General features: G+C 35.4%; 2 protein-coding genes across 2 annotated transcripts; one reads left to right on the forward strand and one right to left on the reverse strand.

Annotated features, from left to right (window-relative positions):
* Nucleotides 1–9200: 9200 nt before the first annotated feature.
* LOC102523748 (olfactory receptor 52D1) lies at nt 9201–10064 on the forward strand. Its single transcript, XM_006183106.2, has one exon. The coding sequence runs from the start codon at nt 9201–9203 to the stop codon at nt 10062–10064; it is 864 nt and encodes a 287-aa protein (XP_006183168.2).
* Nucleotides 10065–14455: 4391 nt separating this feature from the next.
* Nucleotides 14456–15397, reverse strand: LOC102524012 (olfactory receptor 52E1). The gene has a single exon (XM_006183107.2). It carries the CDS (start codon nt 15395–15397, stop codon nt 14456–14458), a length of 942 nt encoding a protein of 313 aa, XP_006183169.2.
* Nucleotides 15398–16090: the final 693 nt, after the last annotated feature.

A 16090-nucleotide genomic window follows, 5' to 3' on the forward strand; every position in this document is an offset into this window, starting at 1 on the left:
ATGATTTATTAAGGTACTGAACCTGTGAAAATATCCTTAGTTTTTATAAACACATATAAAAGAACATTTTAACCCTATGTTTACATATGGATCTGAACCTCAAATAGTTTAAAAGACTTGCAAAACGGTTGGAATGCTTATAGTTACAGAGCTATAGAAAGAAAATAGAGGAGAAAATAGTAAATTGAAATGGAAAGAGAATGGAAATAAGGAGAAGATAATTCATGCCTCACTCATGTCGTACATACACAGTTCCCTCTCCTCCAAACACATTCACACAAACACCTAATCTCTTTTAAACTCACATCCATCTGAATATGAGATGTCAGTATCTTCATTATAAATCTAAGGCAATCATAATTGTAACAGTTTAGGATACATAGCAAATATGTTGAAGAAAAGACTAGATAGAAAGCAAGCTAAATCTATCATTTTCAAAATTACCTAAACTGTTCTTACATATTTTCTTGTATTTTACTCTGGCAATTGTTACATGAGTATTTTCAAAGAATTTGATCAGTCATTACTTGTATTTGTTTTGTAGGAAAAAGTGGTTTTCCATCATTTTGTATTATTGGAAGATGCCAGGAGAATAATGATAATTATGATCACAGTTTTACTAAGACAATCAGGTATTATCTATACATCCATATATGGGAAGCAAAGCCAAAAAGAGGGTGGAGCCCTTGATAAAACGGCAATAGAAGGAGCAGAAAAGTATGTTTGAGGAAATGGGAAACTTCTAGGAGGAAATAGTAAACATTTGAAAAGAAGAGAAGCTAAAAATAATAGATACAGTTTGTAAGAGATACTCTGTGAACATTCTTTGAGAATAGTCTTTCTTCCAGAATGTTCTGGCCTCATAATGTTCTGGCCTTTTTAGAGTATCCACTCTTAAAAGGTGTTTTATAGACAACACAAAGAGTGAAATTAGGATTCAATTATAGAAGCAAAATTTTCTGTGATTTATTAACATAAGTGCTAATTGCAGATCCTTTTATTAAGTAATTTTTTATATTCCTAAATAACATCTCTGAGGATTAGGAATGTCGTCAGTAGTCTCAGGAAGTTATAAAAATAATGTTTTCCTTTTTCATTGTACCTATATTCAGTAGATCCTCAGTAAACAAGAAAATTACATTAGCTAATAGGTAGAAAGCTCATCATTAAATTGAAAAATAAGCCAAATTTCTGGTTTGTTGTTAGAGGGAGAGATGGTATTATATTTTGTGTTTAAAAATTATCTCTCGACTCAGATAATTATGTCCTACAATGGGGCCTCAGTAGTTGGTTCAGTAGAGAGTCAGTGATATGATACCCAAGCAGAAAGACTTGTAAGACATACACAGAACAAGGAAATTTTGTACTTCTCTGTCTTAATGTCATTACCATTCAGTGAATTGACTAGATCAAAAATCAAATTGTAACTATGTATGGTGATTATGGATGTTAACTAGACTTATTGTGGTGATCAGTTCACAATATGTACATTATGTTGTCCACTTGAAAGTAACATAACATTATATGTAAATTATATCTAAATTTTTAAAAATAGTTTTATAAAGAAAAAAGAAAGAAAAAATCTGAATAGCAGCCTCCCCCTATACACACACATTAAAAAAAAAACAAATTTTATTTTTCCAGCATCTTTAAAAGCAGTGCATTTGTCTCCATCATAATGGGACTAGTTCAAGTCATCATGTTTTCTTGGATTTATTTACAACATAGAACTTTACTATACTTAAAGGCATGAGCTCTGCAGTCAGACTAATTATGTTGAAAGCCAGCTTCATGACATATTCACTCTGTAATCAAAGAAAAGTAAATAACAAGCATTTTTCCTCTATAAAACAGATAATAAAGATAAAAATCCTAAATATCTTGCTAGTTTTAAACAGATTCTTTAAAAAAATACTTTGAACCATTTGAACATTTGAACCTATTCCAAAGATACTGTTATCTATCGTTCTTTAGAGATCAGGAGAGTGATTTTTCTAAAATGCACACAAGATGGATTCAGGCTGAAATCCAAATATTTATACTAGGATCATGTGGTCCTTTCTAAATGTGGTCTTATTTATTCTCTTAAGTTTCAGTCTAGTCTTCTTTCCCCCAGACTTACCCGATGTCTCTTTCCTTTCTCTTTCATTCCTCTTCCTTCCCTTTGTCCATCATTGTGTCCTATGGGTGCACTATGAAATGGGGGAAGGGAAGGCTCACCAGACTGAGCACCAGGATGAAATCCTGTCTCTGTTTTGTCTCTACCTGCTCTGTCTTTATGAGGGCATTGCTCTTTGCCTGGGCAGAGCTTTCAATGGAAAATACCCCAGGGCCAATTTTTTGAAGGACAAAAGTTCTCTGAGGATTCTAGTGCTAACCTCGCTCTGAGTCAAAAGGAAAGAGCCATTAGGGAGCCCTGGCTTCTGAGAAAAAGGCGGCCAAAAAAAAAAAAAATGAGGTTTAGGTTTGGAAGATGACAGAATAGGAGGTCTTTGTACTCTTCCCTGGTGGAAGCACCCATTTAGCAACTGGAAATGGATGAAAATACCTTTATGAGAGTTCCAGAATCTAGATGCAAGGTTACAGGACCCTGGTGGAGCACAGAATAAGAAAAGAGATTAATAAGAATAAGTAGAAAAATTTCATGTCACACACATCAGCCCTTCCCTAGCCTGGCACTGCTCTGCACCAAAAGATTTCCTCAGCCCATGAGTTCTCCCATGGGGGGACAAGAGAGCAAGCCCGCCCTTATACATGCCTGTGTACACATACATATGATATGTATTCACGCACAGGTGTCCAATCTTGTTTTTTTAATTGAAGTATAGTAGGTTTACAAAGTTGTGTTAATTTCTGGTGTACAGCATGGTGATTCAGTTATATATATTCGTTTTCATATTCTTTTTTTTTATAGACTATTACAAGGTGTTGACTATAGTTCCCTGTGCTATACAGTAGGACTTTGTTGTTTATCTGTTTTATATATAGTAGTTAGTATCCGCAAATCCTGAAGTTCCAATTTATCCCTCCACCCTACTCTCCCTTTCCCATTTGGTAACCATGAGTTTGTTTTCTATGTCTGTGAGTCAATTTCTGTTTTATAAATACGTTCATTTGTCTCATTTTTTTAGATTCCACTATAAGTGATATTTTATGATATTTTTCTTTCTCTTTCTGGCTTACTTCACTTAGTATGACAATCTTCAGGTCCATTCATGTTGCTGCAAATTGCATTATTTTATTTCTTTTTATGTCTGAGTAGTATTCCATTCTGTATATCTATACATACAGTACAACTTTTTTATCCGGTTATCTGTCAATGGACACTTAGGTTTCTTCCATGTCTTGGCTATTGTAGATAGTGCTGCTATGAACATTGGGGTGCATATGTCTTTTCAAATTAGAGTTTCCTCCAGACTCCAGATATATGCCCCAGAGTGAGATTGCTGGATCATATGGTAAGTCATTTTTAGTATTTTGAGAAAACCCCATACTGTTTTCCATGATGGCTACACCAAACTACACTCCCACCAGCAGTGTAGGTGAGTTCCCTTTTCTCCACACCCTCTCCAGCATTTATTGTTCATGGACTTTTGAATGATGGCCATTCTGATTGGTGTAAGGTGATATCTCATTGTAGTTTTGATTTGAGTTTCTCTGATAATTAGTAGTATTGAGCATTTTTTCATGTGCCATTGATATGTCTTCATTGGAGAATTGCTTGTGTAGGTCTTCTGCCCATTTTTTTGAGTTTTTGTTGTTGCTGTTGAGTTGTATCAGTTGTTTTGTATATGCTGGAGATTAAGCCCTTGTCAGTCTCATCATTTGAAAATATTTTCTCCCATTCCATAGGTTTTCTTTCTTTTTTGCTTATGATTTCTTTTGCTATGCAAAAGCTTATAAGTTTAATTAGGTCTCATTTGCTTATTTTTGCTTTTATTTCTATTGCCTGGCTAGACTACCCTAGGAGAAAATTGCTACAATTTAAATCAGAAAATGTTTTGCCTATGTTTTCTTCTAGGAGATTTATAGTGTCTTGTCTTTAAGCCATTTTGAGTTTATATTTATATATGGTGTGAGGGAGTGTTCTAACTTCATTGATTTACATGCAACTGCCTGACTCCCAACACCACTTGCTGAAGAGGCTGTCTTTTCTCCATTGTATAATTCTGGCCTCTCTATTCTGTTCCATTGATCCATATGTCTGGTTTTGTGCCAATACCACGCTGTTTTGATTACTGTAGCTCTGTAGTTTTGTCTGAAGTCTGGGAAGGTTATTCCTCCAGCTTCATTCTTTTTATTCAGTATTGCTTTGGCAATTCTGGGTCTTTTGTGATTCCATATAAATTTTAGGATTATTTGTTCTAGTTCTGTGAGAAATGTCCTTGGATAATTTGATAGGGATTGCATTAACTCTGTAGATTGCTTTGGATAGTATTGCCTTTATAACAATATTAATTCTTCCAATCCAAGAGCATGGAATATCTTTCTTTCTTTAAATCATCTTTAATTTCTTGATCAAAGTTTTACAGTTCTCCTCATATAAATCTTTCACTTCCTTGGTCAGGTTTATTCCTGTTTTATTTTTTGATACATTTTTAAAGGAATTTTTTTTCACTTTCCTTTTCTGATATTTCATTGTTAGTGTAAAAAGAATGCAACAGATTACTGTATATTAATCTTGTGTCCTGCTACCTTGCTGAATTCTTTTATAAGCTCTAGTAGTTTTGTGTGGAATCTTTGGGTTATGGTATAAAATTTTAAAGTTTAATATGATTTAAGTATTTAAAATCACATGAATATAAAATTATGAAATAAAATTAAACCAAATATTAAGGTGACATTAAAATTGATTTTTTATGTTCTCTCAAATGAAAAATAAAAAGGTACTACTTAAAGCAAAGGGACTAGACACTGTCTTTACTTTTTTATTCATACATATGATATTTTTAACAATGAACAATTCTCTCCCTCATAAAACAAACAAACAAAAAATGAACAATTCTGAGATTCAAGCAGTCCTGCTGAGAATCAGGCTCCAGATAGCTGGGGAAGACTCATCTTTCTTCCATCACCCCTTCCTTGGATTTTCCTGTTATTAAGATATCAGCTCTAAAGTCTTAGAACCTGAATTCTGAACTCAAATCTCTAACTCCCAAATGGTTTCTTTCCCTGACACTATGGAGACCATGCCCACTGAGTGCCCATGGGAGCCTCAGAAATTGCAGAACATGTCTATAACTGAGCTCATCTGGAAAAGCTGTAAGTCATGGAATGTCCCTCAGGCGAGATCCTCATCCCTACAGAAGCCCTGGTGAGATAAGGCAATGCAGTTGCTCTCATTTGTGTCCTGGGCTAGCTGGACCGCAGCCAGATGGAAGGTTTCAGGGCTCTAGTCAGAACAAACAGGCTCTGAAAACAGGCTCATATAAAAAGTTTCTTGGGGCATCTGAGCCCATTTGAGTTTGTGGCCCCTAAATAGACAGCCTCTGTTTTACTGTTATGAGTTGACTCACGCTACAACTTTCCTTGAGAATAAATTTGTGCATGGGCCCCTCTGCTTAGTTCAGTCCCTCAAAGGAAGGCTGATGAAACAAAGGATGGGAGTGCAGAGGCATCAGGCCTATATTCTCAACAAGCCTTAGAAATCGGTGATACATGAGCAATTTTCCACGCTGTTCAAAGTCAACTTAAATGCATTATGTCATTTTACTTTTACGAAGCCCCGTGGAACACTTGCCTCCTAATGGTTAAGGTAAACTTTGTAAAGTTTTACAAAATTACAAACTTTGTAATTACACTTGTGTTCCAATTTCAGCTCCTTGAATTCATAGTAGAATAGCTTTGAGAAACTAAAATGAACATTGTTAGCTTTTTTTCATATCTGTGTTATATGTATGATTACCCCCCTAAAATGTCCCTTATTGATCCAATAGAATAATGCCTGCAATGTAAAAAATACAGTATCTAATAGATGCTTGATTCATCTTAATTTATTTTATGTTTGTAAATAGATTAATAAGGATGTAGAATTTAGCCCAAAGATGTTAGAGGTCATTTATTTTATTTCTCCTCAAAGGCAGACGTGAGTTTCTTTTCCTCCATTCCCTCTTTTTTTTTTCCATCCTGTAATCAGACAAGTTAAAAAATGCTGACAGAATTTAATTTTGTTGCAAACTAATTCCCTGGATATATCTTAAATGTTTAGTATTATAAAATAAATACTATAAATAGTATAAAATAGTATTAAAAACTTAATAGTATAAATAGTATAAACTGTCAATGCACTATAGTGTTTGGGGATTAGTATGGACTGTAATCAACTTATAGTGATTCTATTGGCTGCCTTAAATTTGTATAGAAATTATTTACCAGAAAAATAATAATACTCCCTTATCTTCTCCTTTTCTCTTTTTCTTTATTCACTCATTGGGACATCAAACAAATATATGAAAATACATGATCTCTGCCAAGTATGAATTTGTAATATAATAAAGGAGAAAGACGTACAGAAATAAAAATACAATATGATGAGATAGAAGACATGTAAGTGCACATACCATAGGGACTCTGAGGAAACATGTCAATGATGGCTCAAAGCAGCTAGAAAAATAATCTCAGAGGTGCTGATATGTGCATAGAGTCTCAAGTTCTAATTAAGTTGTTGAGGTTTTATGTGTGAAAAAATACCAGGAAGAACAAAGACACAGGGTCACCACTTGCATGAATTGAGTGATAAATTCTCTATGAGAGAGACATGAAGAGATATCTCAAGAGGTTAGAAGAACCTCTTAATATTTTAAAAGGCATGAAAAGCCTCATCTCATTTGTAATTTCTTGGTTTATATTTTTGTGATGAATACCATTGTAACTCTGCATTATTTATTTACTTACTTTAAACTATATAGGTAACATATTAATATATAGAATGCACTGGCACTGTTAAAAAAGTTAAACCATAGTGATACAGCTAAATTACACTGTTTATATTCTTTCCACCTATCCCACATTTTAGACTGTTCCTAAATTGAGTCTATATTTCCTAAGTATATCCTTTAGATTGTTTCCTATGTTTATAAAATTCTTAGTATAGATCTGTTTTATATATATACACATACATATACACTATATATGTTTAATTTTTGCATGTGTATAGTGTTAGTGTCAAATTTCTGTTTCATTTTTCATTTGGATACTTTCTATGTCAGTTTATATACATATATTGTATTCATTCTATGTGCTTCCAAGTACTCAAAAATATAAATATGCCACAGATTTTTTAACTTGATATTACTTTATAGATGCACATTTTCAATGCTTCCATATTTCTCCTATTATAGGCAATTTTACAATGAGAATCACTGTATATACTTCCATGTGTACATGTGAACATTATTCCCTAGGATGACAAAGAGTTAAATTGATTAGCCAAAACTTTTGTTTTATAAGAATGACTACTATACAATTTTTCTCTAAAAGTTGGGTCAACTTTTTCCTACCAGTTATGCATACTAGTTCCTCTTTAACCTAAACTTCACTAATGCTTGTTATCAAAAATCTTGATATTCTATTGGCTAAAAATATGAAGTGTGATTTGTATCATATTCATTTTAATTTTTAATTTCCTGATTGCAGTTAAAGATAATATCTATTTTAAGTGATTGGACATTTGCATTCACTTCAGTGTGAACTTTTTTGTACATACCTATCAACTGATTTTCTACTGGGACAATATATTTAAACTGTTTAAAGGGAAAGGAGAAATAGAAAGAGTAAAACTCCAAGTGAATGAGAAATATGAGAATGATGCTGGAAACACAACTATAGATAAAAGGATTTATTTTCATTTGAGAATAAGAAAAGGATAAAAGACTTTCCAAAGCCAAAGCTCCTTGACTCACATATCCAGCTGTTCTCATGCTCAAAGGAAAATATCCATCTCTAGAGACTTGGAGGGTAAAATAGACAAAGTAAGCAAAATCTTTGACTACAAATCTTCAGCAAAGTAAAAGGCAAAAACATGTATCACTATTGTAAATCGATACTGATACCTAGTCTGCTAAATAAATATTCCAGTCTACTTAAGTGGATGCTGATTTGAGGGCTATTTTTCAGATCAATAAGACTCCATAATCTACAAGTATCTATATTAGAGGGTAGAGCAAAAGGAGTATCTCAGGAAGAGGGCTATTTAATTGTGTTTCTAAGAAGGAAAAGAAAACAAACTGTGTGTTAAGGAAGCAATATACCTTTCAAAATATTGCTCTAAAAGAAGTCTTAAGAAATGGAACAAGTAGAATCAGCAGGTCACAGTATGGGTTGTGGGTAAGGATCGGCCAACATAGGAGAGGTACGCAGAGCAAAGGAAAGCTTATAAAAGAAAGCTCTGATGAAACAGACTGCCTAAAGAGTGAACTTAATCAAAAGCAAGTCATAAAGTCATTTCACTAACTGAATAAATGTGAGAAAGTGAAGGAAGCTCAGAATACAGGTTATAATAATATCGTAATTCTTGCCTGGTAAGGTCCCAAGTAAACACAAATTCAGGGGCCAGTGGAGAGTCACGAGCAAAGCAATGAGCTGTTCATTTGCTGAAACACTATCATCAGGCCCACTGTTACCATCCTAAATGAATTCTTTGTTGGTCTGAATGAACCCCCTAAATGAACCCCCTTCTGATCATTGCACAGTAATCAACATATCCTCCCCAAATTTGGTGTTTAAGTATCAAAGCTGCCCTCTGTAACTTGGCATGTCCTCAAAATATTATAACTAAAATCTAAAAAAAAATCTATCTTCTTTTCAAAACCTTCTATCATCCCTCCCATTTCACTCTAGTTTGTATCTTATAATTGCACTTTTGTTACTAAGGCATCCGAAGAAATGATTCTTAGTTTTCTTCAGCTTTCAACTAATACCTGTTTCTGTTTCTTCTAAATGGAAGATTTTTGATTTTCATGTATTTAAACTCCAGTTTTTAGTATCTACATATTTTCCCTCACTTAGCATCTATAGAACAGCCACACTGAAAATTACAACTCTGAAATATTTCACACTTAGGTGATGAAAGTTATTTCTGTCTAAATATTTACAGACATTGTTTTTATTCCATGGACTGCAATTCCCTATATTTTGGCTTACTTAGCTTACCAGGGGCTTCAAAATTTATGTTATTATTTGTTTGCTTTAGAGGAAAATTTATGAAAAGAAAACTGAAACATCTAATGCTGATTATGTCAGCATACAATAAAACCGGTGTCCATCCATCAACCTTCATTCTCATTGGCATTCCTGGGTTGGAGGCTGCCCACATCTGGATCTCCATCCCTTTTTGTGTTGTCTACCTTTTGGCCCTACTGGGAAACTGCTCCATTCTCTTTATTGTCAAGACCGACTCCAGCCTCCATGAGCCAGTGTACCTCTTCCTCTGTATGCTGGCTGTGGCTGACCTCACTACAGCTGTGCCCAAACTTCTCAGACTTTTCTGGTTCCATGATGGTGAGATTCGCTTTGAAGCCTGCCTCACTCAAGTGTTCCTGATTCACTCTAGCTCCACCATGGAGTCTGGCTTCTTCCTGGCCATGGCTTTTGACCATTATATAGCCATTTGCAGTCCGTTAAGACATTCAGCTATTCTGACACATTCTTCAGTTGTGGGCATGGGCCTAGCTATTGTACTCCGGGGCACAGCATTTCTCAGTCCTCACCCCTTCCTGCTACAGTGGCTTCCTTACTGCAGGACCAATGTCATTTCCCACACCTATTGTGAGTTCATGGCCCTCATCAAGATTGCCTGTGCTGAGACAAGAATTCGCAAAGCCTATAGCCTCATTGTTGCATTTCTTACAGGAGGAGTGGACTTCATACTGATCACTTGTTCTTATGTCCTTATACTCCACACTGTCTTCCACCTCCCATCCAAGGATGCCCGACTCAAGACCTTGGGTACTTGTGGCTCCCATGTGTGTGTGACCTTGGTGTCTTATACTCCGGCTTTCTTCTCTTTTCTTACCCACAGATTTGGGGACCAGGTGGCACCCCATGTCCACATATTTGTAGGCTAATATCTATCTTCTTGTCCCACCCATGGTGAACCCTATCATCTATGGGGTAAGGACCAAGAAAATACGGGACAGGTTTCTTAAATTTTTCAATCTTTCAAAGCCTCTTAACTAAATCCTTTTTAAAAAAATTTTGGGGTATGTAATATCTGAACAAACTTTATGTTATATAACTTTGTGGTTTCTTTATCAAGATCTTTTAATTGTTTGAGGGATAATAAGGTTTTTCTATGGGAAGTAACTCACCCAAAGAAGAGCTATCACATTATCTCATCTCATCTATATTGCAATAATGAAGCAAATATATTACAATGTTAGAGTCTTTTTCAAAATAGTAAAATACTGTTTGAAAAAGATGGAGAATCATATGAGGCTAAAAACAAGAGAAATTTAAAATCAACATGATGTATAATTATATACCTGTGGTTTATTGTATAAGACTTACTACTAGATTTAGAAATTTCCTTTTTTTTTTTTTTTTTTTTTTTTTTTGCCCCAGTTCTTCCTTCTTGACTAAATGTTCTTCTTTCATGCTTTAACACTTTCTTAGTGAGAGTCTCTTGGTGCTAACTTCTCTGTTATCTGTTCATCTAAAGTTTTCTTCATTTCACCCTCTTCTCGAATGGTACTTTTCTAGCTACACCGTTTCATTCTCCAGTTACTATATTTTGTTAGCCTCTTGAAGTCATAACCCTATAGTCTTCTGGAATCTATTATTACTTTGAAGAGGTTTGCTATTGACCAAATTGTCATTAATTTGTAATCTTTTCACTATGTCATTAAATCCTTTTGCTTTTTTTGATGTTCTGTAGATTCACATGGATAAATCTCATAGGCATTATACTAATTGATAAAAATCAGACACAGAAGACTACATACTGTATGATTCTGTTTAAATGAAACTCTATAGACAGCAAAACTATGGTAGGGTAGTATTCAGGCATCTATGTTTTAAAGTTTTTTCTGCAGTTCATAAACAGCTAAAATTGAGCTGCAACTGTGCAAATTGAGGTACAAAGAAATTAGTTAACCAAAGGAAAAATATTTCAGTCAAGTACTTCACCTCTAAAGCTAAAAATGTAGAGAGAAAAAAATGTGAAGAGAGGTAACATTTGTTAAGCATTGCCTGGTACCAAGCTCATCATTGTGTATTTTATATACATAATCACTTAACCTTTACAATATTTTCTAAAGTTAATTATCATATATACCCATATGATAAATAGCTCAACAAACTCATATTCAATTTGCTAGGATTTAAGTCTGTCTAGCTCTAAAACCATAATTTTCCTCTAATCTTACAATGATTCCATCTATAGGTTTATATTCTTAACCACTACACTTTATTTAGTTACATTACACACTGCTATGTCAACATGACAAGTACTGTGATAGAAGTACAAAATAGGTAATTAACCAAGGCTATAATGTTTAGAAAGTCAAAACACTATTCCATCAGGACATCAGGAACATTAGATAAATAATTAAACAAAGATAATTAAACAAAATTGTGGATTAGGTCAAGTTAGGGGTGTGTGTGTGTGTGTGTGTGTGTTTGGGAGAGATGTCTAGTTTTGAGTTAGCCAATTCTGTATCCAACCATCTCACTTCGTAAAGATTATTCCATTCTCTCCATCTGACAATGAACCATTTTGATTATTAATCAAGTTTCAACTTTCCAGAATGATTCTCAATATTTAAAGCTTGAATAATCCTTGAAGTCTCTTAAAAATGCAGATTACTCAGGCCTACTCTGAAACTGTTAGGTTCAAAACTTCTGTGGTGTATCCCATGGATAAAATCTCATTTAAATTTCATAAGTCATCCTGAATATTTATGATTCAGTGGTCGACGGTTCATTCTTTGATAAATACAGTTGTAGGAAGCTGAGAATGGACACATAGATGTCCTTCCATTCAGAAGATACAACACAATTTAAAATTCCTACCAGGGCTTACTTACAGTTTTTAATTAGAATATAGAAAGTTGGAAAGAATATCACTCAAAACTTTGAAAAAATATGCTGGATAATCAAAATTCACCATTTTCTTGACTATGTCAGATAGTTGAAATCAGAGAGCATCCAATTAACACAAAGTCTAAGGAAAAATAGGCAGTTTCAAAGAGAGATGGAACATGATCCCATACTCACCAAGACTGGATGCCAGGTGCCATACAAGCCTGTAAAAAGAATTGACTAAAATTTTTAAACAATTTCTCACAGCAAAGCACGGATCTGTGTAAGAATCGAAAATGCCTGGGAGACATGTGTATATGACACGAGTGGGAATTTACACCCACTCAAGTTTTTCTCACTTGACCTCAACCAGCTACTCATGGAAAGTCTGAGGGCAGGAGTAGAGGCCCGAAAAGGCCTTCATCATGAGATAATCTGGTGGAAGGGAGTAGCAGCCACTGGAGGATGGAACTGCACCTCACCCAAGTTTTCCTCCCTCTAAGGAACAAGGGAGGACCCCACTGCCCCTGAGGGAAAGGAGCAGAAACAAACTCTGTAACCCCAGAACAAAGCAGGTTCATCAGAAGTGTCCTACAGCACTAGGGGAGAGGCAGATCACTGAGAAGTCTCCACCTTCAAGACCCAGGAACATAGCACCTGCCTAAGACAGGCTGAAGGAGAAAAATTAGGAAGATAAATCCTGCTCCCACCACCAGATGAGCTGGGTTCATGTAACAAGTAACTGCGCTCTGCTCCTGAGGGAGTGTCGAGACCATGAAGCGTGGTCTTGTCTGTGGCACAGGAACAAAGGGATGATCTAACGCTGATAGTGGGGTAGATACTAGAAAAGTCTTCTGACTCATCAGCCCTCACCCTGAGTAAGAGGTAAAGTGAGAGGGATATGAATCCTGTGATGCAGTCACCGAGGACATTCAAAGCAACAGCAGGAAGCAATGGATGACCTGATAGTCCTTTAACAATTAAAGAAGTTTAATCTACAATGAGCAATCTTCTAACACACACAGAAAAATTCCAGGCCCCAGTGGCTGCACTGGTGAATTCTACCAAACTTTTAAAGGCTAAATACCAGTTCTTCCACAAATTACCCAAAACATATAAAGAGAGTGAACACTGTCCAAATCATTCAAGAAAAAGTTGGGGCTATATAGTTAGAGTCTATTTCATAAGTAGAATAAATGGATAAATAAGGATGAGTTTGGGGCCACAATAGGGTCCTAGAAAAGCCACAACATAACTGATTGTTTTCAAATTTCAAGTTCAGTGTGTGATGTTAATTAATACAAACTCCCTCTAAGAATTTATGAAATCATATTTTCTATTGCAATAAAAGTAGGATTTTTTTCTAAAGCACATTCTACAAATATGAGTGTCATAGGATGGTCTAAGGAGCAGTCTGAAGCCAATATAATTTTAAAGTTTAAAATAAATATTTGTAATTATAAGCTCTGAGGAGTCTTGCAATAGAAATACAGTTAAAAATGTAGCTTTAATGGCCAAGATTTACAAACATACTTTACCTTGAATCCCTTCTACAAATAATGTCAATAATGTATATAGAAATAGAGAATAATTAGTGATATCACATGGAACTAGAGTTCCATCTTAAACACAAACATATGCACACACACATACATGGGGTGGGGGATAATGCTGGCCTTGTAACATCACTAAGACTTTCAACATTCCATTAGAGTGAAATTCTTCTGTGGTGTGGCAAAAAACACAGAGACAACTGTTTGAAAAAGAATTGTTTCTTTGAAAAGAGGTATCAGCAATCCAGGCTCTGCGAGAACTCATCCAGTAAATGAGAAACACAATTCAGCTTTAAAATTAAAAATAAACTACACACTGACAAAGATGGCCAAGTTTCTTCAGTTCTGTTCATGGAAAATTCCCACCTTCACACGTGACATAGTCACAATGTCAGTTTCATATACTCCAGCATGAACATGGCAAAGCAAGAATAGCATACTTTTTGGCAGGGAGTCCAGGCATATGGGAACTGCTCCAGCATCTACTATTTTGGGACCAGCACTAGTCAGCGTAACTCATTTATTTTTGTTTAAATCAGGATATGAATGGCTTTTTTGTTTGCTTGTGATTTGGGGGGAGGAGATGCAGTTTAGTTTTAAACTGATGATGACTATGGAATGTGATTGACTCAGTCATAATGGAAGCAGAATAGAGTGTTGGTTTTCTTCTACATGAGGAATCTAAATTATTTCCAAACAATGGAAAATTATAAAGCAGTTTTATTTATGCATTTGACATGTGCTTAACTTTCCATTGTGGATTTGAGAAGGAAGTTGACAGGCCTCCCTTAAGATGGGTCTGCATAACTTCCAAATGTCCCTTTTCCATTCTGAAAATAGAGAACTGGTGCCACTCCCTTCTTAAATTTGAGTATTTACAAGAGCTATGTTTTTTTCTTGGAAAATACTTTCAGCATTTTTTCTCTAATCTGTTTAGTTCTGACACCATAGATTACAGGGTTGAGAGCAGGTGGAATAACTACATAGAAATTGGCCAAAAGGATGTGGATGTAGCATGATATATTCTCGCCAGATCTGTGGGTCATGAATGAAAAAAGTTCAGGAGTGTAGAAAGCCAACATGACACACACATGAGAGCCACAGGTGCTGAGGGCTTTGAGCCGAGCATCATGGGAAGGGAGTCGAAAGACAGCACGAAGGATGTGGACGTAAGAGATGACAATGGCTATGATGTCAAACACTAGTATAGAGATGGCACATAAGCCATAGATGATGTTGACCTTGATGCTGGCACAAGACAGGCAGGCAATGCCCATGTGCTCACAATAAGTGTGAGGGATAATTTGGTGTCCACAAAATGGTAACCGTATGATGAGTAGAACAAATGGTATGGCAAAAGACAAAGGTCTTAGGAGGATGACCAATGAAATGATGAATACCACCTTATTTGTCAGCACCAATGTGTAGCGAAGAGGGTTACAGATGGCCACATAGCAATCACAGGCCATGGCCACGAGCACAGCCAACTCCATGCCAGTGCATAGGTAGATGAAGAACATCTGGATGAGGCAGCCCTCAAAGGAGATTTCTCCCATCTTGAACCAGAAGATGCCAAGCATCTTGGGGATGGTGGATGTGGACAGGCCCAGGTCAATAGATGACAGAATGGCCAGGAAGTAGAACATGGGCTGATAAAGGTGATTCTCAGTCTGAATCACAGAAAGGATGCTGATATTTCCAAGGACAGCTGTCAGGTACACAGCAAAGAAAGGAAAACCAATCCAGATATGCAGATGTTCCAGCCCAGGTATCCCCAAAAGGAGGAAAGAGTAGGGATGAAATAGGGTGGCATTAAGTGAGGGCATCCTTCTGGGAGCTTTTCTATAGTGAAATGTATCATAGATCAAGATCCTCTCATTCATAGAATAGTTTTCATCCTTGCTCAGTGCACTCAGAGAAAGTGAAGAAATCAGTGAAACTCCTTCCATATCTACTGCATTGTTGCATCACAGAGGCTGGAAAGTTTATAAAAATTAATAGTAAAATGTAATGACAAGATTTCAATATACTTCATCAAATCCACTCAATGGCATTTAATATTTTACTTCAACAAACATTGACTAGGTATCTACCATATATGCACCAAGTTTTATGCTAAGACTGATGCGAAAGATAAGTTAAAGAAGGTTCTTTTCCTTACAGAATTTAAATTTTTAATGATTAGAACAGTCATACAAATCAGCCATTCAAATTAATAAAATAGTTATCAGGAAAAAGTTTTTCCCTTGTTACTTGGGTACACAAAATTTTTTTCTAGTTATCTTTTATTATTATTTCATAGAAAAATTGGTTGATTCATGACTGTATACTTTAGGTACAAAGTGAGACTACATCTTAAACATGATGACAAATTTATGGTATGTGAATTATATCTCAATAAAGCTGTTTTTCAAAAACTTAAAAAGAAAACACCATGATGACAGCCATTATTATTCTGAATGTACCACATTTCTGAGTGGAACATATGTAATACATTCTTAAAAGGAACCATAAATGTA

The sequence above is a fragment of the Camelus ferus genome, chromosome 10, assembly GCF_009834535.1.
Source record: "Camelus ferus isolate YT-003-E chromosome 10, BCGSAC_Cfer_1.0, whole genome shotgun sequence".
Lineage (NCBI taxonomy): Eukaryota > Metazoa > Chordata > Mammalia > Artiodactyla > Camelidae > Camelus > Camelus ferus.

Coding starts and splice junctions, on each gene's coding strand:
- LOC102523748 (XM_006183106.2), top strand. CDS start 9,201: ATGAAAAGAAAACTGAAACATCTAATGCTGATTATGTCAGCATACAAT.
- LOC102524012 (XM_006183107.2), bottom strand. CDS start 15,397: ATGCCCTCACTTAATGCCACCCTATTTCATCCCTACTCTTTCCTCCTT.